This window comes from Muntiacus reevesi, chromosome 8 (assembly GCF_963930625.1).
Source record: "Muntiacus reevesi chromosome 8, mMunRee1.1, whole genome shotgun sequence".
NCBI classification, from domain to species: Eukaryota; Metazoa; Chordata; class Mammalia; order Artiodactyla; family Cervidae; genus Muntiacus; species Muntiacus reevesi.
The window spans coordinates 33,365,217-33,391,356 of NC_089256.1; the positions used below are offsets into that span (position 1 = coordinate 33,365,217).

The following is a 26,140-nucleotide window of genomic DNA, read 5'->3' on the forward strand; positions in this document are numbered from 1 at the left end:
ACACCAAAAAAGAAAGTGGGGAAGGCCAAAAAAGAAAGAAAAACTGTGATAGATATTCTTGAGGTAATCTTTTTGCTTATTTCTGGTGGTTTCCTTAGGATAAACTCCCTAGAAGTAAACTTTCTGGGTAAATGAGTTAAGATATTTGATATATACAGTTAACCTGCCCTTTAGAAACAATCCCCTCACTTTGAGGCATACAACTCCCCAACCATCTCATATACTCTCTTTATTTGTAGTGTTTTAAAAAAATCCCATCAAATTTTACAAATAGTTGTTTTAACTTACATAAATGCTAGTGAGATTGAACACAAACGTTTTAGTGGCCATTTTTATTTAATGAATTGCCCATTTTCTCTTAATGAAGAGTTTCTTTTTCCCTAATGATTTGCATTATTTCTTCAGCAATTCAGGAAATTAACCCTTAGTCATTTTTGTTACAAATACTTTCCCATGTTTATAACTTGCCTTTTAATTTTGAAGATATCTCATGTCAAAGTGAAATTATATACTTTAAAAATGGTCAAATCAATAAATCATCTTTTATAATTTCCTTTGCTCTCATGCCAAAGAAACCTTCATCATATTGAGATTAAGTTAAATTACAAGTTCTTTTTTTACAGTTAATTCTTTACCCATCTGGAATTTCTTTTTGCCCTGAAGAATAAATATGTATTTTCCTCTCCCTAAGAGTTAAATTAATTTATTGAGTAATCCTCATCTACTGAATAATCCATCTTTTCCCAAGAGTTCTGAAATGTCATCTTTATCACAAACTGAATCTTTGGCTTTCATTTTTTCTGGGTTTGTTTTTACTGGTATTCTACTAATTTATACATTCTTAACAAGAACTTTACTACTGTCACGATTTGAGCTGTAAAATACTCCACTTCCCCATGTTTTTTATTCGTTTCTTCAAAACTATTTTGCCTATTCTAATAACTTTTATCATCCAAATCAAAACTTAGTTACAGAAAATGCTATACAAAAACTATTTTTTATTGTGATTGTATTAACTTGAATAAAATAGATATTTCTAAGAATACCAGATTTTCCAGTCCAAAAATCTGTAAAACTGCCTAGTTTCTATTAGGTTGATTACCAGGATTTAGTCGTGGGCGGCGGGGTCAGTGATCTCTGGACTGACGTTTTCCTTCAATATGTTGTCTGAAACTATTCATGGATGGTTTAGTAAGAAACGGCCCTTGCCTAAATGCATCATCCCACTTTCTTTGAATGTTCTCTCCCACTTTTTGTGACCTCTCTCCAGAATCTCCATCTGCCCATACAGCATTTACCTTCATTTAGTCCAAACACTGTGAGAACACTAACATGAACAGAGTGAGCACCTCCCAACCATCATGGAGCCTGTGATTGAGACAGCAAGACACATGATGAAATGAGTACAGAAGTGCTGCATGGTTATCGACTCGGCAAGTGGTACACATCTGCACATACACCGAGGAAAACCCAGCTCCTACCACATGCTCAGCACGCACAAGGTGCTCACTGCATAGTGACTGGGTAAATGAAACAGCTTCCACTAGAGCGGTACATCTTCATTTATCAACACATTGGTAAAAGCTACAATATGATGAAAGATGGAAAAGAACTGTACTGAATTATACTTCAGCATTTCCCATCAATAAAAAATGCTTTTTGCACAATGGAAAATTGTAAAATACAGAATCCCCTGAATACCACTAAGACAGCCTTTTACACATTCAGGGTTCACATTCAACTAAACTAGGTACATTTTTCTAAAACAGACTTGGAAAAAATTGTTGACCTTACTCTCAATTCTAGACTAGTAAAATCTGATTATTAATTACAATTGACAACCAAATAGACATCTTTAAATGAAAAGAAATCTGGAAAGAATGATAATAAATTCAATGTGCTGTAAATCTGATAAAACGTAACAAAACAGAAATGTATAAATATATCATCGGTATAGTCTTGGTTTCCAAAATCTGTGTTTTGTTTCCATCCCCACCTCAGTGTTTCTGCTTACAGCCTTGTTCACTGCTGGATCCTCAGTAGTCACTGCACTCCAAACTCATGTCAGTTGAAAATAAAGGTAACAAAGTTTTTCTCATCAACAGCCTGTAGGCTCACAAAATTGAACCTGTTCTTTTATCTGCCTGTGTTCATTTAGCCCACCAAGCAGTCTTTATTAAAGCTGAGGCATCAGGCAGTCAAAGTTCATTAATACCATTTATATAATCTCTGCAGTTTCAATTAACTCAGCAAGACATTCTACTACATGATAACAGTCTCATTAATTCAATAAAATCCCATAACTATTAACAATATGGTCGATGTTAAACGGGGTGTCACCTAGTACAAAATAATAGCTTTAACAGCTTGTGATGAAACTCAAGGTTTTTTCTTAAATTTTATCTAGCTAAATAACCAATCCTCTTAGAATAAGGGATTATTTCTACATCTACAGAATCTATAGAATCTCTAACATGTACAGGGAGTAATTTTAAGTCTTAGAAGGTGATGCTCAGCAGTAAATTAATAACAGTTTCTTACTCAGTGACTGATAGACTTTGTCTAAATCATCAAACAAGTCTGATCTGCCCCACTCCTCTTTAGCCTTCCTCACAAACTCAGTGCGCTCTATGCCTTACAAACGACGGACTATGCAATTATAATGTGTTTTTTTTTTTCTTGTCTGTGAATCTAATTGTTTCTTTCTCTAAAGAAAAAGGGGAAATAAATGTATAACTTGGCATAATTATATTCTAACCTCATTGGCTATCATCAAATTTTTCATCGTGAGACACTCCCAGATATTTCAAAGAGGAGACAGAAGACTGAGGAGACAGGCTTGACGACAAAAGCCAACAAAATGAGACGACAGAACAGAACAACAGAAACGAACCTGGGTCACTGGTGAAGAGCCTGCACCTGACGACATCTTGCAAGTGTGTTCATAACATTCTTAGATTTTAAGTCATTCTGACTAGAATTTTCTTTTCTACAAGAGTGCTGCACTCATCAACAAAGCTTTAAGATCAGAAGACGCAAGAATATGGACTGTCTAAGAAGTGTTAGAGCTGAGACACAAATGAAGGAATCAGAGTGTAGATCCAGTGCTCGCAACCAGTAAGCTATGTTCTTTCTTGCCATTAAAATTACCATAAAGCTTTTGGGCACTAAATTTAAAATAACTGTGTACAGTTTTAAAAAACTATATCTCTCACTTAGCCTATCACTGGAATGATAACACATTTATATATTAATTTAAGAAGAAGTAGTATCTTTACATAGCATCTTCCCACCTAAATAAAAACATATTGTCACTTTTCTATTTATTCAACTCTACCTTTATATATACTTCTATAACATTTATAGTTTTCTTTACATAGCTTTTATTCTTATACTATTAAATTTATTCCTAGACATTTTATAGTTTTGGTTGCCATTATGAACAGGATATATTTTTTCCATTTCCCATTCTAAAAGCTCATTATCACCATGCAATTAGTTAATATAAAATATATATTAGTAATATCAAAACTAAGATAAAATTAGTTCTTTTGCATATTTCCATGTATAGAATAACAAATACATTATTTAGGACAGCTGCAATATGACTTGGTTTATTATCTTTAAATAAATCAAGTTTATCTCAAATTATAAGTAAACGACTCTCACCATGCAGGTGTTTTCTGTTATACTGAACTTGGGTGGTCATCAGTTGACATAACAACTTTGGATTGTTAGAGAATTTATTAATAGTTTGAATCCTCACTTAACATGCATTTTGAGATATATTAAAGTATCTAACTTTGTATATTTTTATTGTAATCCCACTATCTTAAGTAGAAGCCTGGATACTTCTTTATATATTAAATGATTTACATTTCAAAATGAATACACATAATCCAATAACCTTCTTTAATTACGAGATGAATTAAACATCAAGATCCCAAGAATATCATATAAATTCCAGAAAGTTTAAAGGAACTTTCTCAAGTTATATTAGCAGATTTTAAAGAGTAAAAGGACACTTGATCACTTCCTACATGGCATGGCATGTATTTATAAATGCTGTACTTACAAACAGTATTTATATATACAACTCTGAAAAGTTTTATTACTAGATTGCCTTCAAAGATGCTGTTTATAAACAAACTCCCAAAAGTTGAAAGAAAAGATTGAATGCCTTACAGAAGACAATTTGGCGGAATGTCTTATAAAAAGGAAGCAGCATATGTGCGCCAGGGAGCTTACTTTTCTCACCATGCAGCTGACAAGCAGTTCTTTGATTGCTTTACTATTATGATACAACTTTGGATACAATAAAGGCTACATTATTGCTCTATCATTTGTCAAGCTGTATAGAAAATTCTGAGTCAATGGATGCCACCTGTACGATATTTTCATTACCTGTTTATAAAGCAACTGCTCATTTTCTCTAGCATAACAGAAAAGAACATCTGTAAGAATTTTTCTCACACTTTCTTGTTGGAAAAACTGCATTTCAGGAAACCTGAAAAAAGAAAACAGAGAACTGAAATTGAGTAGCACAATTCCAAAAATTACCCTCAAACTCTCATCTCTGAGAGGTGCCAAGGGCGGCTTTTGGTTTTAGCACAAGTCTATATTTGCCATGCAACTTATGCCAGAGGTGGGACTGATGTGTTAAAGAAAAAAAGGATGAGAAAGGGGAGATTACTGTATCATAGAGGGAAGGGATACCTTCAACATCTAAACATTTCAAATGTCTTCATATGCTTAAGATCATCACATGATGAATAAAGTTTTTCAGCAAAATGACTTACAGCCTGTTGGTGTGGGGGATTGCTTTGTTTAATTCCATTTGGTATAACGTGATTTTGTAAATACCAACTCTGTTAAAAAATCATTCTATTTTTGATGCAAATATCAGAATTTAAATTATTATACATGACCACACCATTAGCTTTATTTGATTAAAACACCACTTTAAATGGAATGAGTTAGTCAGTACTGCTTAAATGATCTCTGGATCAAAAATTCTACCAGGTGCTCTGAGGTAATCAGAAATAAAAAGGGCAGAGCATTCACCTGAATGGAACTTAAATAGCTGTTTATAATGAAAGATGGCAACAACCCAAAGAACAAATACAGAGGAATGCAATACACAATGAATCTATCTGTCAGTCCTGTGGATACATGGCTTTCAAATCTGCAGATTCAACCAACCATGGATCAAAGATGTTAAGGAAAAACAAATTTTAGAAAGTTCCAAAAAGCAAAACTTGAATGTGCCTGCCAGCAACTATTTACCCAGCATTTACACTGTATTAGGTATTAATAAGAAATCTAGAGATGATTTATGTGCAGATAGGCATAGATTATATTTGTGAATATTACTGCATTTTATACAAGAGAGTTATACTGCATTTTATACAAGAGAGTTAAACAATCCATGAATTTTGGTATCTGTAGGAGTCCCGGACTCCATCCCTCATGAATACCAAGAGACGACTCTATAAGGGAAGAATGAATGTCATCCAAAAATAATCAGTCAGGACATAATAAAAGTAATACACAGATATCCCTTGCATTCCTACACACTGACAGTGAAACATCAGAGAAGTTAAAGAAACAATCCCATTTACCATTGCAACAAAAAGAATACAATACCTAGGGATAAACCACCTGAAGAGACAAAAGACCTGTATGCAAAAAACTGTAAGACACTGATGAAAGAAATCAAAGTTGACACAAATAGATGGAGAGAGACACCACGTTCTTGAATTGGAAGAATCAGTATTGTGAAAATGACTATACTACCCAAAGCAATCTACAGAGTCAATGCAATCCCTATCAAACTACCAGTGGTATTTTTCACAGAACTAGAACAAAAAGATGGTTGGATGGCATCACCAACTCAATGGACATGAGTTTGGGTCAATTCCGGGAGTTGGTGATGGACAGGGAGGCCTGGTGTGCTGCAGTCCATGTGGCCGCAAAGAGTCGGACATGACTGAGTCACTGAACTGAACTGAGAACAAAAACATTTACAATTTGGATGAAAACACAAAAGATGCTGAATAGCCAAAGAAATCTTTTTTTTTCCCCCAAAGAAATCTTGACAAAGAAAAACGGAGCTGGAGGAGTTCACCTTCCTGACTTCAGACTACACTACAAAGCTACAGTCATCAGGACAGGATGGCACTGGCACAAAAACAGAAATACAGACCAATGGAACAAGACAGGAAGCCCAGAGATAAACTTACACACCTCTGGGCACCTTATATTTGACGAAGGAGGCAAGAATATACAACGACGAGAAGACAGCCTCTTCAATAAGTGTGCTGGGAATACTGGACAGGTATGGGTAAAAGAATGGAACTAGAAGGCTTCCTAACACCATATAGAAATAAGCAATCAGATGGGTTCAATCACAAAAGGTCTGAGGAGAATTTTTAGGAGAGGAGGAACACAGCTTACCTGTGGGAAAGCTGACCCCATCAGAAGGAAAGCCCCGAGGGCATGGAAGGCGAAGGGCGAGTCCCTGCTTCCAAGCACAGCCTGGGGCGCGCGACAAGGCTGCCGTGCTTCCGGGAGGAGCTGCGGCTGGGGGCGGGATGAGGGGCGGAGCACAGGCGCGAGGCACACAAAGGCACTCCCAAGGCCGCGGGACGGCTGGCAGAGAGCAACAGATGACTCCATTTCTGACGCCAAAAGGAAAGGAGGGAGTACTGGGGAAACTCTAATTTGGAAAAAGACTGCGAGAGGAGAGTTCAGAGGAAGGAGATAAGAGGGTATTACACTGAGGTGAAATGGAGAATCACAGGCTGAGAAGAGCCTGTGTTCAGCTTTCTGCTGCATGGCTGCCGGCTGCGGGACTGGAGCAGACGGCTGCCTAACAGCCTCATCTCTGAAACGGGGATGATCACACTGCTCTTGGGACCAGGTGAGACATAGCGACAGCAGCAGGAGCAGGCCAGGCGGTGGGCGTCCAGCTCAGAGGCCACTGCTGGCCTGAGGATGGGACACCGCGACAGCACCAGGAGCAGGCCTGGCGCCAGGCGTCCAGCTCAAAGGCCACCGCTGGCCTGAGGATGGGACACCACAACAGCAGCAGGAGCAGGCCTGGCAGCGGGCGTCCAGCTCAGAGGCCACCGCTGGCCCGAGGATGGGCACTCTACATGCTGCACATGTGAACGAGGTGGCTGGGGAACCGGAAAATAAGAGCATGCGGAGGCTGGAGACAGAGAGCACAGAGGCATGGGGCACATCGTGGAGACAGCAAAGTGTTCCTCCTGAGTCTCCAGAGCAGCAACCGTGGCTATTTCATTCACATTCTGACGGTCTACTGCTTCCTATCAGTGCTGACCTCAGCTGTTTTCTGCATCCTTCTGATCCTCTCCCCTGGGAGAGTTACATCTTTCTTTCCAGTTCAGGCTGGGACCCTGTGTGGACTATGCTAGTGGTTTGTGAGGCATCTGTTTCCTGATTCTAATTTTTATAATAAACTACAGCCTGTTTCTTCTTCATCTGTTAATCTGACTTTGGCCTGAAATTCCCTTGGGTATAAAGTTTGTTCCCAGACAAAGGAGTCTGACCTCTTCTCCTGCAGCAAGGAAGCCTCTCTTTTGGGGCTTGGAATAAACAGTTCGTGGGCTATCTCATATCCATCCATAAATCTCAGTGTGCTGGCCTTCTAGATAGCTCAGACTCAGGCTGGAGTTCCTAAAGAGGAGGAATTATCTCAAAGTAGAGTCAGAGCAAGAATAATAACTATATCTTAGAAGACAAAGAAGTTCCACAAAGTGTCAAAAGAACTGAAGTAGGCGATACATACAAAAGCTTGTTAAATGACTTATTTAGGACAAAAGAAAGCTGCTAAAGCCTTTAGAAAGTCAAATACCCCAAATTAGAGTAATCAGGATGAAAGACAGGTGACTAGTTAATAAAATGCTGAGAAGAAATTTCCTGGGAAAACAGTCACTAAAGTAAAACTAGAGTAATCCTTCTGAGGTGAATTGGTTTCCTCTCCTTGCTCATCAGATGACTTAGAGCCAGCCCTGTCTTGAAGCAGGCTTCCTATCTCAGGACTGGACAGGTCACATGGCCGAGTGATTCTGTATGGCTGCTTCTTTAACAACACTTTGGAAATTGTCTATGCACACTGGACCACTAAATTCCCAATGGCTGCTGCAAGCTGCATGGATTATGGGAGAACGTGCTAAAAACTACAATATTCACTTTGTAACAAATATCCACGAACTATAAGAATTTAATACCTAACTACTAAAAATGTAAATTATACTTCATGTCAACTTACAGTTTCATTTAAATGCATACTAACCACTTACAAGATTAAAAACTAGAGATCTTTAAGAATCAAATTGCAGGTAGATAATTTAAACTACCCACCTTTTGCAAATGCCTAATCAACTGAAAACGTGTGTGAGGCAGACAGGGCATCTCTGTGTGACAGCATGCTATCCACGAGTCTAGTCTACAGTGCTGGAGCACCGACCTATGACGTCTCAGGATACCCTCTTTTTCAGAAAAGTACGATGTTCTCTAAATTGTAATGAAAAATCCATGGCGTGAAACAAGTAAGGTGTGAAGGATTTCAGAAGAGCTCCAAAACAGAAACAAAAGTTTATGCTATTTTCAGAATGTGGAAGAACTGACATTCAGAGAAGTCAGCAACTGAAGAATCCATCTCAGAAGGTGACAGGTAAGGACCCAACTGGAGATATTAACAGCTGCCCCAGTGTACATGGGTGGTGAGCAGGGCAGCAGTACTTCCCAACTGCTTTGCTAATCAATGAGGCAGAGCTAGGCAGTGAAGTAAACTTCCATGAGTTCAGAGTTACACAGAAGAACCTACGCGTCATAAGGCTGATGAATACACCTGAATAATAACATAGTTCCTACAACAAGCTTCAAGTGAGAAGGCATTCTATCTACAGGAATCAGAAATAAAAGGGAGAAAAGCAGTGAGCAGCTTCTCTAGGAATAGTGACAGGCAGCTTTGATGACAGGTTTTAAGCTTCAAAATAGCTTCCCTGACATCTGGTGTTGATTCAGGGCAGGTAATCTGAAGAGCAGTCCAACCCAAATTATCACTGGGAAAGAGAAATCTGCTTTTGAAACAATAGCAAAAATCACAGAGTACAGACTGCGGCTGGGATCAAAGTTGTTAAGATTTTGAAAAATCAAGAATGACTCTGCAGTTTCATGCAAAAAGAGAAATGGTGGTAAATTCATTAAAGATGAGATAGAGAAAAAAATTTATGACTGAACTAGAGACATTTATGATTCACTCAAGACAAACCATCAGAAAGAAGAGAAAAAGAAGAAATGAATCACAATGAATGGGAACTGAAGATGAATTCTGTTATTATTAGAAAATGAAAGTCCAAGAGAAGGAATTTCTGAATTTGGCCAAAAAAGAAATTAGAGATGGTAAATAGGTGAGGATGAACTCTGATAAGCAAAGAGAAAGGAATATCAAAGTATTTCATGATTGGATTTAGACTAATATCATCTAACGTTTTTACTTGATAGAAACAAAGGTAATAATTCTGATTCAACTTAATTGATCAACATTTAAAGTACAGGAGTTTCTCTCTCAAGATATGTGGAGGTATTAAATAGACAAATTTTATATACTGCAAATTAACATCAAGAGATATAAACATCTGGTGTATGCACTTTGTTTTGTAATGAAATAACTCCAAATTCGTAGGCAATATAGATTTCAAGTTTAAAAAATATTTCATTATAGAGAATTCAAACATTCATAAAGAGACAACAATGGCCTGAGCCCCAGCACAGTCACCCAGCTTCATCAGTAATCAGTGCCCTCTTATGTACACTCGTCTCTCAGTGCTGCAGTTTGAAGCAAACCTGAGCCATCACTGTAATACTGCAGGGTGCATTTCTCATTCCTAAAATATGAAGACTCTATAAAAATACAACCATAGTACTGCTTTAACACTGTAACTAGTAAAAATAATTGATTGATTAAACCAAATATTCAGTCAAATGTTCAAATTTCCCTAAAAGTTTTTCAGTTTGCTTCAATCAAATTCCAAGAAGCATCTGTACACTGAAATTTGTTGATATCTCTCTTAAGACGTATTCTACAGGCTTGTCCCTTCTTTCCTTCCTTGCCTTCTCTTCCCTTCCTCTCTCTCTCCCTCTCTCTTTTACAATGCATTTGTTAGAAGAACCAAACTCTTTACCCTGTAGAAACTTCCCAAATTCTGAATTTTACTTACTGTTCTTCCATTTTATGGAACACAGTCCTTGTCCCCCCGTATTCCCATAAACTGGTAAGAAGGTCTGGAGACTTCAATAGGTTCAAATTCAACCCTCAACACGATCCTTCACGGAAGATACGGTCGCTTCCAGCGCACGTTCCGGAATCCTTCCATGCTCCTCCCACACAGAGGTGGGGCAGCCTAACGCCCCCGCTCTGCACATGCGCAGTCCTCAGCGACGACCTTCTCACCAAGAGACGGTAACGCAAGCAACGCTGCAACACAGCTTCCGTCCAACTCCAGGTCTGCAAACAGTCGTGGAACCCAGACACCACGCTGCTAGGAAGTCAAGCAGCCCAGAGAGGCCCTGGGGAGGTGTTCCAGCTCCAGCTCCGAGAGTCAGACAGATGGACATGCCTTCCGATGATTCTAGTCCTTAAACTTCAAGCTGGTCTGGCCACCAGCACATGGAACAGAGACCTGCTCTGCCCTCCTCAAGTCGGAGATTCATCAGCAAAACTAATTCTGCTGTTCTCCTAAGCTTTGGGGGTGGTTTATAACACAGAAGTGGACAACAGGTACAGATGGTGCCAGGTGCTTTCATCAGGAGGCAGAGGTTTTTAGCTTTTCTCTCTTTCTGTGAGGACCAATGATCACTGTCTAGATTAATTCATTAGAGGTTGTAAAATGGTAAAACTGTAACTCTTATCATGTTTTCTTTCACTGTTACCTAAAATACATATATGAAGAAAAATTGACCCTTGTCAATTTTTAGTTATCCTGAAGCACAGATCACTATAATTTTGAAACAATGCCTGTGGACACCTAAGATCTATGAATGATAAATGGCACTAATTCTGTCACAAAAGCAGTTTATGACAACTATTCTACTTGCTTTCTGGATATCTTCCCATGTGACTGCAGGGTATGGGGGTGAATCAAGAAGTGAGAAAGGCAGGACAACACAAACCCCAACTTCAGACCAAGAACCAGGAGCCCCCAGTACCTGATGGGAGTCAACCCAGAAGACCTTCCACGGGGCCTGGTTGGTCATGACACAGACAAAAAGGGAACGAGGCAAATATCCAAGGTATATCCATAATGGAGAGTTCTTCAGACAACAAAGAGACACAAGGAGTGTTTCCTAAGCAAGAAAAGGGTTAAGACAAGAATGAAATGACAAAGGGCTTTGTCACTGCATTACCGCAAGTAATTAGGTAATTAGAAGTATTAAAACAGACAAAGCACTGGGCCCAGATGAATTACTGAAGATGCAAGTCTTCAATAAGATGCCCCGAGGGAAAAAACAAAGCCCTTGGTGAAGGTTTATCGCCAACCAGGAGGATGGAGCGGCACCGGAGGGCTTGCAGGAACAATAACTGATGCTGTGTCCACACTTCAAACCCAGAACTTCCACCACCAGCATCCATCTAAAATTTAAAATGAGCTGATGAAAACTCCCTAGAATACGATTAAACACCAAAATAACTGTAATATCTTACTCTAGTTTTTGTTTTATTAAAGGAAAACTGAAAAAAAAAAAAAAAAAAGCAAAAAGCAGAGGAGCGAGGTAAACCGGGATGAAAGGAGGACAGTAGCTTTCTAGTCCTGTCCTCCCTGCTTGGGATGATGACTTCACCACCCCCCATTCAACCAAATCTGCCCTCTCCTCTTTCCAGGCAGGAAGCTGGACTCAACCTCCCAGCACCCTCTCCAGTGAGCAGTGGCCACTGGGACTAGAGCGGCCATGACAGGCGACCACACAGTGCCTGCTCCTGAGAGCACCCCACCCTCGGGCACCGCCCACATTTCCGCTTCCGGCTGGACGGAGCGGAAAAGGGCTTCTGGGAAACTTGGGCAGCTGCATACGGATTGTGCTGGTCTTAAAAATACACCTGCCAATTCTTCAACACACTGCCTGCCTTTCCTTCTTGGGTTGTTTGCTTTAGGGGAAGACTCCTCTAGAGAAAGGACACTTAAGCAGCACCACAGAGAGACCCACATGGGTCCTCCAGCCCTCAGCAGCCTCCACACCACCCCAGCTCCAACTGACACCTGACTGCAAGCTCAGAGGTCCCATAGCCAGGACCTCGGCTGCTCCCAAAACCCTGAGGTCCAGCAACTATGAAATCCATGAGTGCTGTTCCAAGGCGTTACATCTTGGTAGATGTACCATGTAGCAAGAGATAATGAACACAGGTTTTAATACCTGAAACGGGGCTGTTTAATTTTTTAAAAAAAAATATGCGGTAGAGGTAGCTATGGGACTGGACAGGAGCTGGAATGTTGCACAGAGCCAGAGTGAAAAGACTAAAGGATCTGAAAGAGACGATTAGCCAGTCAGACAGCCCATGAAGCTGCCAGTGAAGGCAAAAGTCAAAGTGAGGAAAACATTATAAGAAAAATGGAGACACTTTTGGGTGCTTTGGGGTCCTTATTGGGTACTAGCAACACAGCAGCCTCTGTTTATTTGGAATATTGCAAATGCACCTATTACACAGGTGATTGGGCCGAGGAAACTGTCTAGGCACTGCAGGAGCTGCTGCCTGGGCTGGGCGTCCCTTACAACAGAAGGAAAGAGGGAAGCAGAGGAAGGACTGCTCAACGCGAAGGTATTTTCATACAACCTTGTCTCCTTCCTATCCTCTCGAGTCACACATGAAGCATTAAAATGGCTTGACTTCTGGGCCAAGATCAAACATAAGACACAGAAAAACAAGGTGGAAAGATGAAACCAAGGGTGTGAATGTAAAATCCTTTGTTAAGCTCTCAGAAAACTCTAAAGTGGTGCCTCAGAGAACCCTCCTGTCAGAAGAGATACCCCAATGCCCTGGAAAGACCTAAACAGTATGCCTGACAGAGGCTGCAGTAGTCAGGGGTTGGGGACACTGCTAAGCACCCCACACTGCACAGCACAGCCTCTCGGCATACAGAAGGTGTTCAATAAAAGCTTCCTGAATTGAAAAAAAAAAAAAGTGGTAAATTCAGGCAAATAAACTTTGAAAGACCTGGAGTCCCAGGTAGTATTTCCACTGCAGCCATTAACAAGTTATATTTTCTTAAGTCATTCTTTCTGAACTTCAACTTTATGTACTTGCAAAATAAAAGGACTTAAGATGACTACCAATGACACAAGGCTTATTATGGATGCCAGGTGCTGGGGAACAGCAAAAATATAAAAACATAAAACTAAGTACTTAAGAAAATCTAGACGAGAAAATAGATATTACCCAGATATTTTTAAAAGGAAAATAATTACAATAAAATATGTAGGGTTCTATAAAAGAATGAAAGAGGCACTGTTTTCTTTATCAGGATCCTCAACTTCTAGAATAGTAGCTGCTACATAGTAATTTCTCAAGTAGTGTTGGCGGAATGAATAAATAAGTCCAGAAGCCTACAAACCAACCAACCAATGAAAAATGAAAGTTAAGTCATGAATTTGGACTGGAGGTAAGAAGGCAAAGCTTACAGAAAGGCTAGACCACAGTTCTGCTGCCTTTGGTTTTTGCAACAAATGATGCTAAGAGCATTATATAACTTTCACAGGCCATAAACTGAAGTGAACACTGAAGTGAACAAAGAAATCCCCTGTGATGACAAGGGTGTGATCCAGCCCAAGAGGATAGCAGAATAATCCCCCAGAGCCTAACAGGGACGGTGGGAGTTTGGAACCACCATCCAGGTGAGAAAACGAAGCAGAAGACTCAGGATGACTGGAAATGTCCGAGAACGACAGTGGGGACAGAGGCAGTGGGACTGGGGTTTCCGGGTGTCTGTCACCGTCTGATTAGAGGTTGTCAGCAAAGGTTCCTTCTAGTTCTCCAATGCCCCAAGTTACACAGCAAGCAACCCCACTGCCTCCTTGCCTCAAATAAAGGAAAAACAAAAAACAAAACTTTCTACTGATACCATAAAGATGAAAAATTAAGAGAAAAAAATAGGTAGAAATATGCACTTTAAGTGCAAAGACTCTGTCACACTGAAAGACTTCATTTTGCAGTATTTCAACAATTAAGAAAAAAATTTAAAGCAATTTAAAGCATTTATCCTTGAAGTACTAAAGTAATGTCAATTCCAAATCTGCATTAAAGTTCCTAAAATACTGTGACTCTACTGAACGGGCTGGGCCGATGAGGAATGTTTCAGCATGAGGGAGTACTCTGCCACCCAGCGAACTTTACCTTTTCACCTTTTCATAGCCAGAATGTGAACCCGCAGTTTAGAAATACCAACAGTGCTAAAAGACGCTGGCTTCACTTACAGAGCAGATCTCCCAGGGAGAACCCTTCTGGCCCACAGCTCGCAGTGGACTCTGCAGCTGCTATGGGGCCACCGCCCCCAGGCTCCAGGGGCCAGGGGTGCGGTCGCTGTCACAACATCATGACTGCCGCAGACACACCTCCATTTTCACACAAATGCTAGAATAATTTTTTAAGCTTAAAAATATCCCATAAATTGGAACAAATATGTAGTAAGAATCAGCATGCTTACATGCAGCAGAAATGCGAAAAATACATGTCAAAAACATGAGCAGTATAGGATCTACATATTTCTAAATATATAGAGGCACCCGCGAGAATCCAATATTTTGCTTTTACCTTAAGAGTTGTGAAATGAGGAAGGACTACAGGCCATTTGACGGAAGAATTGTTTCTTGTGTTCCTGAAAATCTGCTTCTCCCCCTCTTTAATATTTAAGAAACACACACACAGGTTGCCGACAACCCGCAGAGAGCGGCTTGTGTTGTCGTTTTCACTTCCGCGGCTGTGAACAAGTGCATATGTGAGGGCTGGTCGTGCATGCACAAGCGTGTACGGCGCCGGCATCAGACAGAACCACAACACAACGCCAAGCACAGCCACTCGGCGGTGTGTGCCTGCAGTCCACCTCGAGGAGAATGAAAATATAAATACAAGCTGCTATTTTGGTGTGATCACACGAACATGGCAGCTTGTATAGTTTTTTTCTCTTTAACATTTTAACACTGGGCAGATTGTCTGCATTAACACACACCAAAATCAATTCTGCTCTGAAATTGCTTGTAAAAATTTTCTTTCCCTGAGGAATTTGGTTTTTATTTGACTAAAAAAAAAAAAAAGATGGGCTTGGAGGAAACTGTATAAAACACACAAACATTTAGGATATCTTAACTTTGCACTAGTATGAAAATCACTGTTGGATTAGAGAACCAGCATTATTTCTCTGAAAAATGGGAAATGTGTAGAAGATGGACTTTAAATAAGGAGGAAAAAAAAAAACTTTGTAAAATTACTTTTGTATATTATTAATACAGAAAACATTCTCAAAGTAGTCTGATTTCACACTATCCACTACATAATAACTAAGTTTGATCAAAACTCAAATAAGATTTGTATACTATAAAAACTCAAGAAGGTTTCTTAAGGGCAGAGACAGGAAACAAAAGTAAATATTAAGCACAGGCCGTCTCTAAAGTTCACTGTGAATAAAAAATAAAATGCAGATATTCCTATCATATACAGTACAAAAATATAACAACAATCAATTTATTTTCATAGTACTGTCCAGCAGAACTTTCTATGATGATAGAAATGTCCTGTATCTGGGCTGGCTTATACAGTAGTCATTAGCACAGGAGAGTGGCTGATGAAGACTTATTTTATTTAATCTAAATTAATTTCAACTTAAATCTCCACATGTGCCTGGTGGCTACCAAACTGGACAGTACACATCTATGGTTTTAAAGAGAAAATTTTAACAATTAATGAATCCACAAAATATCAAATGATGATATAAAAAAAATTGAGGAAACAAAGTTTGCTGAAATAAAGTATCTGAAGTTCAGACCATACGGGGAATACAAACAAAAGGGATCATCAAATGAGAAGGCTGGTTAAAGATCTAATCGTGTCTTGGAGAACCAAGTGGGACAGAGTGGAATGAACTTAAGAGTGAGCTGCCTGAAGTGCAAACGGCAAGAACCCTACAAAAACCAGAACCATGAAAGACCAGAAGCTAAGGATGGTGGCCTGAGAGGTGATCAGACTGACCTTTAAATATCGTCACAGTTACAATGATAAAAGTAAGCTAAAGAAATGGCAACCCACTCCAGTACTTTTGCCTGGAAAATCCCATGGACAAAAGAGCCTGGTAGGCTACAGTCCATGGGGTTGCAAAGAGTTGGACACGACTGAGCGACTTAAAAAAAAAAAAGAATTTTAATCATTTAATCCAAGAGAGGCATTTGAAGAAAAGACGACACAATTTGGCAATAACTTATAAATATGTTAATTTGCAAATGATATTATAGATACTATAAATATACTTTTAGAATAGACCTTGATAGACCAAATAACAGACTTCTTTAGTATCTAATATGGAAATGATGCTTTATTCTGAACTCAATATCTCCCATCATTTTAGTATATGTGCTGCCGAAGTGAGCACAATATTTCCCATCATTTTAAATAATACTGAATTTCATGTAATGTTAAGCCTTTGAAGCATGGCAAAATTGGTTCAGAATGGACGGCTCAAGTTCTGAAGTAGAAATGCTATAAATTGGAAGCTACTTGATTTACCTTTTGATTATCAGTTTTTTCCCCATTCAGTAATAAAAATGAGAACAGTAACAATCTCATTAGGTTGAGATAAGGAACAATTAATTGAAATGAATACAAAACCCTTTGAGGCAAAAAAGGTTAGTAGAATAAAGCAATATTAAAATTAGTTGAAAGAGAAGATAATATTTAATTCAGTGACATATTCAGATCAAATAAATTCTATAATGAGAAAACAACACAGCTTACGAGATGAAATTATCTTGTTTAAACTCAGACTAGAAGGCGGATAATAGTATTTTTTAAGTGTGTTTATGTTTCTGAAGATTGAAAATGTTGGAGATGTTATTACTAAAATTGAAAAACACTGATCATAAGTGATAGGATTCACAATCAATGAGTGTTTATTAGGCCCCACCCTGACTCTGCAGTAAGACAGAAATGCCCTCCGGGAGTTACAACAAAGTCTGAAAGATGAGACCTGGCTGACAAGTTAGGTACTTTTTCCCCCTGGTATTTTCCACCCTTTATTCTGTTTCCCTCAGGGTCTTGCAAGTTACAACAAGTACTTGACAGTGATAATAACATAATGAAAGCGGGAGAAATAAGGAAACTGGAGGAGCACAGAACTTAAAACATTATTTTATGTCCGTGTTTCCCCTGGGAGAGTATTTGACTTGTTTTCCCAAGCTCCACTGAGCAGGGGCGGAGATCCCATTGGCACCGCATTCAGTACTGAGGTGACATACTCAGGTATTTACAGAGTAGCACCATTAGGTAGGCACGGGCTTCCCTTGTAGCTCAGCTGGCAAAGAATCCACCTGCAATGCAGGAGATCTCAGTTCAATTCCTGGGTCAGGAAGTTTCTCTGGAGAAGGGATGGCTCCCCACTCCAGTATTCTTGGGCTTCCCTGGTAGCTCACACAGTGAAGAATCCGCCTGCAAGGCAGGAGACCCGTGTTGGATCCCTGGGTTGGGAAGATCCCCTGGAGAAGGGAAGCTACCCACTCCGGTATTCTTGCCTGGAGAATCCCATGGACAGAGGAGCCTGGCGGGGTACAGTCCATGGGGTCGCAAGAGTCGGGCACAGCTGAGCAGAGCACAGTCTGCCTTAGGGAGGATGGGATCATGAGTCAGGAAAACTTAGACAGGTCTACCGCATTAGAATATGAAGTCATGGACGTTTCTCTGTTGCTCCTGTATGTCCTCATTTCATCACAGTACTGCTGTCCTGCTCTGTAAATTATTTTAGGTCTGCTTTCTCTACTAGACTTTGAGCTTCTTAAGGACCCACGCCATATTTATCTTGGCATCTGTAATGCTAAGGAGATTAATATAAATGTACTGAATACACTGGCAGATTGAATACACTGACAAGTCTAAATAAACTTGAGCATTATCAAAGAAACTTAAGTAATATCATTACAAAGTTATTAAGAAAATGCCACTGGAACACAGAATAGGCACAAATTATTTCCAGTTGTAAAGACTGGAACATGCTTCAAGAACAGGGTGGAGATGAAGTCAGGCCTGAAGGATGAATGGCCGGGACTCAGACGGAGTGCAGCAGGGGAGCGGCATTGGGCAGGCAGCCCCACGGGATGCCAGACCTGCACAGAAACAGCACCTCTCTGCAGCCTGTGCCCTGCAGTCCACCAGGCCCCTGTGTCCATGGGGTTTACCTGTGAGGGTTAAAAACTCCAGGAAAACTCCATCATGGGGAGACCCACACAAAACTGTGAGACTCACTTCTACAAGCTCGGCCAGGTTCCCACAGTGAATATCAGAGAAAGTCCCCTCAGCTTACGACAGGGGGAGGGGAAAGGGGCTGACCTGGACAGAAGGGGAGGCTGCTCTTCTGAACAAGGCCTGCCTGCCGGCAGGATGAGTTACCCAGAGCCCAACCTGCTGGGACTCCATTGGCCCCTAACTGACCTGGGGAGAGGGAAATGCCCAGTCCAACCCCCACCACAGCTGTCCTGCCCATCTAAGGAGGAGGGCGACCCAAGAAACACTGTGAAGGACACAGTCCAGAGGCACAGGACTGACCACACATCTAAAGGACACTTCTCCTCTCCCCTCAGCCCATCACATTACAAACGGCCTACTGACAGCTGCTCCTTTAACCAGGATATCACATCTAACTGTCATAAAAACAAAACAACAAAATCACAAGACATACATGAAGGTAGAAAGAACAATTGGAAGACACAGAGCAAGCATCAGAACCAAAGAAATTGCAATTATGAAGCCAGGAATTTAACACAAGTATGATTACTACAGTCAGGGCTCTATAGATAAAGTAGACAGCATGTAAGAACCAACAGGCAATGTAAGCAAAAAACAGAAATCCTAAGAAAGAACCAAAAATAAATTGAGAGGTATAAAACAGTGTAACAGACAAGAATGCCTTTGATGGGCTGATTCATCAAATAGATTGGACACAGCTAAGGAAAGAATCTGAGCCAGAGGATGTCTCAACAAAATCCTCAACAACTGAAAAGCAAAAGAAAAAGACTGCAAAAATAAATAAATAAATAAAAAAGAACAGAACATTCAAGGACTATCACGGGAATAAAAGAGAAGAAAGAAAAGAACAGGAGAAATATTTGAAGAAACAATCACTGAGAAAATTGCCCAAATTAATGTCAGCTACCAAACCGCAGAACCAGGAAGCTCAGAAACCATCAGGCAGGACAAATGCCAAGAGAACTATACCTGAGCACGTCATTTTCAAACTAGAAAATCAAAGATAAAGTTCTTAAAGGGTGGGGGTGGGGGGAGGGAGGACTTCATCTTACCTAAACAGGAATCAAGAATTACATTCAACTTCTCTTCGGAAACCATGCCAGACAGAAGAAGGTGAACTGAAAAATTTCAAGAGTTTAAGAAGGAAAAAGCTGCCAAACTAGAATTCTGTGTGCTACAAAATTACCCTTAAAAAGTGAAGGAGAAATAAAACTATCTCAGACAAACAAAAATTGAGAGAATGTGTCAGTAGACTTGCTTTACAAGGAATCATTTTAAAATCCAGCATCATGTTGCCTATGAAACCACTTTAAATATAAAGACACATATAGATTAAAAGGAAATAGTTAGAGAACAATATACCGTGCCAACTCTAGCTAAAAGATAAAAAGGGCACTGAATAATGATAAAAGGATCAATTCTATAAGAAGACCTATAGGCCATAACAAGAATCATCTAACAGAGCTTCACACTATGCCAGGCAAAGCCCGACAAAACTGGATAGAGAAGTAAAAGGGAAAGTGAAGTCGCTCAGTTGTGTCTAACTCTTTGTGACCCCATGGACGGTAGCCCAGCAGACTTCACTATCCCTGGGATTTCCCAGCCAAGGATACTGGAGTGGGTTGCCATTTCCTTCTCCATCTTCCCGACCCAGGGATCGAACCCAGGTCTCCTGCATTGCAGGCAGATGCTTTAATCCTCTGAGCCACCTTCGGGGAAGCCCAAGAGAAATGAAAGAATCCACTATTACAACTGGCAACTCCAACACCCTTTCATTAGACATGGACAGAACTGGCAGGCAGCAAACCAGTAAGGACAGAGTTGAACTAAGCAACATCAACCAACGGGACCTAACTGACACCTACAGGTCACTTTAATCCAACAAAGCGGGATACACATTCTCCTCCAGCTCACAGAGAGCATTCTCAGAGACAGATCCCACTCTGGACTATAAAACCATGTTAACAAATTTGACGAAAAAGGAATCATATGATGCCTGCCCCTAGACCACAGTGGAATTAAACCAGAAGTCAGGAACACACAGGTGACGGGGAAGTCTGAAAGGGGGACAGTGTATGTGTTAGGGAGACTGGAAAAGCACATCTTCTGCAAAACCACAGAGGGTCGCAGAAGGTCCAGACAGGCAAGTAGGGGCAGGACTAGGAACATGTTTGAGGGAAACAGTCCAACACATGAGTTGGACGGGAAAAGCAAGTTAATAGAGTCAAGGGAACAGTTAGAAACGTAAGAGACTCCCAGGTGAGCGGTGAAAAGGCCCCCAAACAGTGGTAACAATGGAACAGAACTGAGGAGTGGGAGAAAGCGACAATAATCCAATACACATCCTCAGCTTCTATCTGCTGCAGAAGTCGTCGGTCTACATCACTGACGCCCACTGCCCTTCCAGGGACCGTGCCCACCTCCACCCCGCCCAGGGCACAGCAGCCAGCTCTCTCCTGGGTATCTCACCCCCGCTCACACCCTCCAGGTCCCCAGCCCTCTCCAGGGTCTGCACCCCCACTCACACCCTCCAGGTCCCCAGCCCTCTCGCGGGTCTCTTACCCCTGCTCACACCCTCCAGGTTCCCCAGCCCTCTCCCGGGTCTGCACCCCCGCTCACAACCTCCAGGCCCCCAGCCCTCTCCCTGGTCTCTCACCCCGCTCACACCCTCCAGGCCCCCAGCCCTCTCCAGGGTCTGCACCCCCACTCACACCCTCCAGGTCCCCAGCCCTCTCGCGGGTCTCTTACCCCTGCTCACACCCTCCAGGTTCCCCAGCCCTCTCCCGGGTCTGCACCCCCGCTCACAACCTCCAGGCCCCCAGCCCTCTCCCGGGTCTGCACCCCCGCTCCCACCCTCCAGGTTCCCCAGCCCTCTCCCGGGTCTGCACCCCCGCTCCCACTCTCCAGGTTCCCCAACCCTCTCCCGGGTCTGCACCCCTGCTCACACCCTCCAGGCCCCCAGCTCTCTCCAGGGTCTGCACCCCCACTCACAACCTCCAGGCCCCCAGCCTTCTCCCTGGTCTCTCACCCCTGCTCACACCCTCCAGGCCCCCAGCCCTCTCCAGGGTGCACCCCCGCTCACACCCTCCAGGCCCCCAGCCCTCTCCAGGGTCTGCAACCCCGCTCACACCCTCCAAAGCCCCCAGCCCTCTCCCAGGTCTGCACCCCTGCTCACACCCTCCAGGCCCCCAGCCCTCTCCAGGGTCTGCAACCCCGCTCACACCCTCCAAAGCCCCCAGCCCTCTCCCAGGTCTGCACCCTTGCTCACACCCTCCAGGCCCCCAGCTCTCTCCAGGGTCTGCAACCCCGCTCACACCCTCCAAAGCCCCCAGCCCTCTCCCAGGTCTGCACCCCTGCTCACACCCTCCAGGCCCCCAGCCCTCTCCAGGGTCTGCAACCCCGCTCACACCCTCCAAGGCCCCCAGCCCTCTCCCAGGTCTCTCACTCCCCTCAGCTCCCTCCAGGTCCCGGCTGCAGGTGGGGTCAAACCCAAACTCCTAGCCATGGTGGTCAGTGGGACAGCCCACCAGACGTCCCCACCGCCACATCCGCCCCCAGCCAGGTCTGCTGATCCCTGGCTTGCTCTCACTGAGGACTGGGCACCAGCAGCTCTCTCAGCCTGGAATGTTCCTCCTCCAGATCACCACATTGCTGCCTTCGTAACATGTTTCAGCTCAAACATGACCTTCTGAGAGATGCCCTTTCTGATGCCTCTCCTATAAAAGCCACCCGTCTGGCTGTGTATGAGATTATCTGGCTTGATTTCTGCACAGCAGTCACTGCCCTCTCCCATGACCCTCTGTATCTACACGGGCTTCTGTTTTTCTCCCCGGCGCCCCACACTAAAGTGCATATCCCACGACAACAGGAAACTTGTCTGTCTTCCCCACCACTCTGTTCTTCCATGCATTGGAGAGGTCTATAACACAGGAGACAGTCAGTAAAACATGCACTCAGAACCACCCAATTCCCTCACAGTCGTTGGCAACCAGTCACGGAGCTGCGCTTCTCCCTCTCCCTGCCCACTGCATCACGAGCTGCCGTGCAGAATGGGGTGAAAACCATGGATTTGGGATCATGAAGGCCCTTCTAAAGGCTTCCCAGGTAGTGCAGTGGTCAAGCATCCATCTGCCCATGCAGGAGCCGCGAGAGACGCGAGAGACACACGATCGCTGGAGTAGGAAACAGCAACCCACTGCAGTATCCCTGCCTGGAAAACTCCATGGGAGAGGAGCCTGGGGGGATACAGTCCATGGGATCACAAAGAGTCAGACACGACTGTGCACACAGCGCCCTCTGAGGAGGGTGTACGGCCTAAAGGACTGACAGTGAAATTACTCAAGCTACTCAGCTCTTATGATTAGGCAATTTGGTGGCTTTAAAATAAGATGGACAGCCTTACCCTACAAGCTAAGTTAGCTGCCACAGAATTTACATAGAGGTGGCTAGGAAACTTCCTCAAAATGTGAAGTGAGACATGGGAGAGACTTCTGGGGAAGGAGGTATGAACCTCCCCCACCCAGAGGCCTTTCTGCATCTCAGCTTTATAAACTGAATTATAATGCACCAGCAGAGACAAATTATAAGGAAAAAAAAGTGCTATGGATGTGTGTTACACACACAGACACACATACGTTTTTATAAGAGAAACACAGAATATAGCTTTTGAGAAATAACACTTTCCCACACAGCAAAGCAGAAATGTTTGATGTAAGGAACCAAAATGCTGAAGGGGCTCACAATCCCATTTCCTGTTTGGTTTTGCTATCCACCCTTTTCTTTCCCTTTCTCTCTCTGCTCCAGCTTCCTTCAGCAATCTGGCCCAGCTGGTCCCAGGTGTGGGACCCTGTCCAGCGTCATGGTGCCTCCACTTCCATCTGACAACAGAAGACACTAAAACTCTTCTTAATGGCTACTTCAAACGTAAGCTATCAAGTTTTCTAAGATAACTGCCTAGCGTTTTAAAAACGAGATATTGTTACTGCTTGGTAAACTATATATACTGTGTATTTTGTTTTTATGAACCCTGTTTCATCGCCACTGATTACCCAGCTAGTTACTAAAGTGATGGGAAAGGAAATTCATTCTTTTGTTTTATGCAACAAATGTTTACTGAGGGCCTCCTGTGAACCAAAATAATGGTACTCTGCCTTCTGAAACCTCCGACGAGAGACCAGCACCACAGCCTAACTCAGGAAGTTAACTGCCCTGAAACTGCTTGGTCCTCGTTAACCAGGCTCACCCAAGTGCCCCACACTTCCCGCCTCCAACTCGCCACCACGGCCAGTTATGGATGTGGTGCTGCTCTCTGAACCCACGACCCCTCTGAAAGATTTCCATTTTAAAGCAGAAAATCTCACGTGTTAAATCAGTAGTGTGACCTTAATGCAAGCCCCCGTCATCTGACCATTCTGTCTGGGGCCTGGAGAGAGAGCAGTGTCGGAGCCAGGGCCCTGTCTGTGCGCCCGGCAGAGCAGGACCTGAACCGGGGTGGGGCAGACAGGCAGAGGCACGGGGGAACCTGGGAGGCGGCCCTGGAGGTAAGGACTCTCATACACCTGGCTCATCCCAGACCCTGGTGAGGAAGGGAACGCGACTGGTATTGGCACAGTCTGAAATGCAGATGCATCTAATTTACTACTATTAACAACACATCAGTCTGTAATTATGCCATGAGGTGCTCGGTCTTAACCTCTGTTTTGCAGAAATGAACATCTAAGGGGGAAAGACCTTTGTTGAAATTACTTTGTCCAGGATTAGAGCATACCTTGCTAGAACTTACCCCAGGCTCTTCCCACACAAATTCCATGCACTCCTCATTACATAACCCAAAAAAAAGTGAGGTCCAATACATAAAAGTTATAGAAATTAACCACATGCTAGATAAAGAACCACTTCATACAGTAAATATTGAGAAAATGTGGAGTTGTTTGCAAACTTGAATGGTATCAAGAGGAACAGAATTAAGGGGGGGGGGGTAAAAATATACCTGTCATTTAAACAGTAATTTGATTAGAAAGGGATTCAAAGATATAAAGCAAAAGATAATTTTTTTCTAGCAAAAGCAGTATTAAGACTACAATATATAACCTTAATTAGAAGCACATGACTTCAAGCAAGCATTGGAAACTGAAAAACTGATTTAAACATTTAAGTATTTATATATTATTTTAGTATTACCAATATTATAAATGTAACTTATTTTGACAAAGGGAACACAAAAGTCTATAATTTAAGAATAAAAAGTAACTATTATCATCAAAATTTGGCCAAAATAAGTATTAACACAAGTAGAATACTGCATTCGACTAAGGCTCCTCTACAGGTTGTATAGCTTGCTAAAACTTCAAAGAGGTAACACCAGTCTGAATTACTGAGGGTAACTTGTAAACAGTTCTACATACGTTCTTTTGACGTCTTGTTCAATCATTGACCGAAGTTCTTTATCCTGGAAGAATTTGTTCCAAAGACTCTGGAATAAGGAAAGCAACTTATTTAAAACAATACTGCACCTTTGCTTGACTTTTATGATCTCAATCTAATGATTCAAATAATTAAAATTTATCCTTCTCTGAGTTATGATTTCACATTGCAGATAGATAACATGGAACTGGGAAATGTTTTATTAAAATCTAGTCTAATCTCAGACACATAATCATTCTAACATTAGTTTTTCCAGTGATATTGCTGTGCATATTGAAAATTTTCTACTATCTACTTAAAGTGAATGATACTTTTACTGCTAGACATCTGCTGCTACCCTTCCAACAACAAAAAGGTCTACCTGAATTAGAGGAGGACCACAGGCCAGCTGGCCCCACTTGAACCTGACCTGAATTGCCAACACAGAAAGATATGTAATGTTTTCTACAAAGCTTTGGTTTAGATTTTTATCCATTTCTTAAAATATGAACTTCAAATTTTAAAAATTGCTTAATAGTCACAGACTATGTTATAATAATTACACATACGAGGAAAAAAAAATGTTAATTTTATACAGAAAACGTGAAACAAAAAAATGTCCTTCAGCACAGAAACAGAAACTGAAGAAGTTACACAACACCTCTGAAGTGTATCACTCCTAATCCTCACTGGAGTCTGAGGGGGGAGGGCCCCATCTTTTTCATGATCTTAAACCCCTGTCCAGAGAGTCAGGACACACAGCTGTCTCCTTCCGGAGAGCTGACCTCCCGGGTGCGGCCTTCTCACTTCTGCCAGAAGGGGGCTCTGTGCGGGCGGCCTTTCCGGCCCCAGCCGTGACCTCTGGCTTCTCTGACCCTGAGCTCTCACAGCCCCGGGGCCTCCCCTCCACCGTGCCATCTCCAGAAGCAGCCCACTGGCTTCCCCCAACACTGTCAGCACACAGCAGGGAATAATGCCCATCCGGGTTTAGGTGAACTAACTCAGGAGGTAAAAGAATCATTCTATTGGTGTAGAGTGACACTGCTTCCATGGTGACTGATAATGAGACACAAGCATACTCTGATGGGCAAGAGCGGCTGAGACGTGAATAAACACAAACTTTACCCCTTCGTCCTGGGAAAGGGGGTTATTGATCATCAAGTCTTGCTGCCCAACAACCTTCCTAGGGTTTGTGATGTGCTGGAAAGAAAGAAA

General features: G+C 42.2%; 1 protein-coding gene across 7 annotated transcripts in view; it reads right to left on the minus strand.

Moving 5' to 3' along the window:
- Nucleotides 1-26,140, minus strand: part of TBC1D5 (TBC1 domain family member 5) — a 565,131-nt gene that overhangs the window by 229,040 nt on the left and 309,951 nt on the right. For 5 of the 7 annotated variants that reach the window (XM_065943324.1, XM_065943321.1, XM_065943323.1 and 2 more), the window contains 3 exons: nt 26,051-26,125; nt 24,928-24,995; nt 4,405-4,528 (listed from right to left, as the gene is read on the minus strand). In XM_065943324.1, coding sequence (XP_065799396.1) covers nt 4,405-4,528; nt 24,928-24,995; nt 26,051-26,125 — 267 coding nt within the window. The remainder of the gene's footprint in view (nt 1-4,404; nt 4,529-24,927; nt 24,996-26,050; nt 26,126-26,140) is intronic. The other 2 variants (XM_065943328.1, XM_065943327.1) reach the window with 1 other exon arrangement.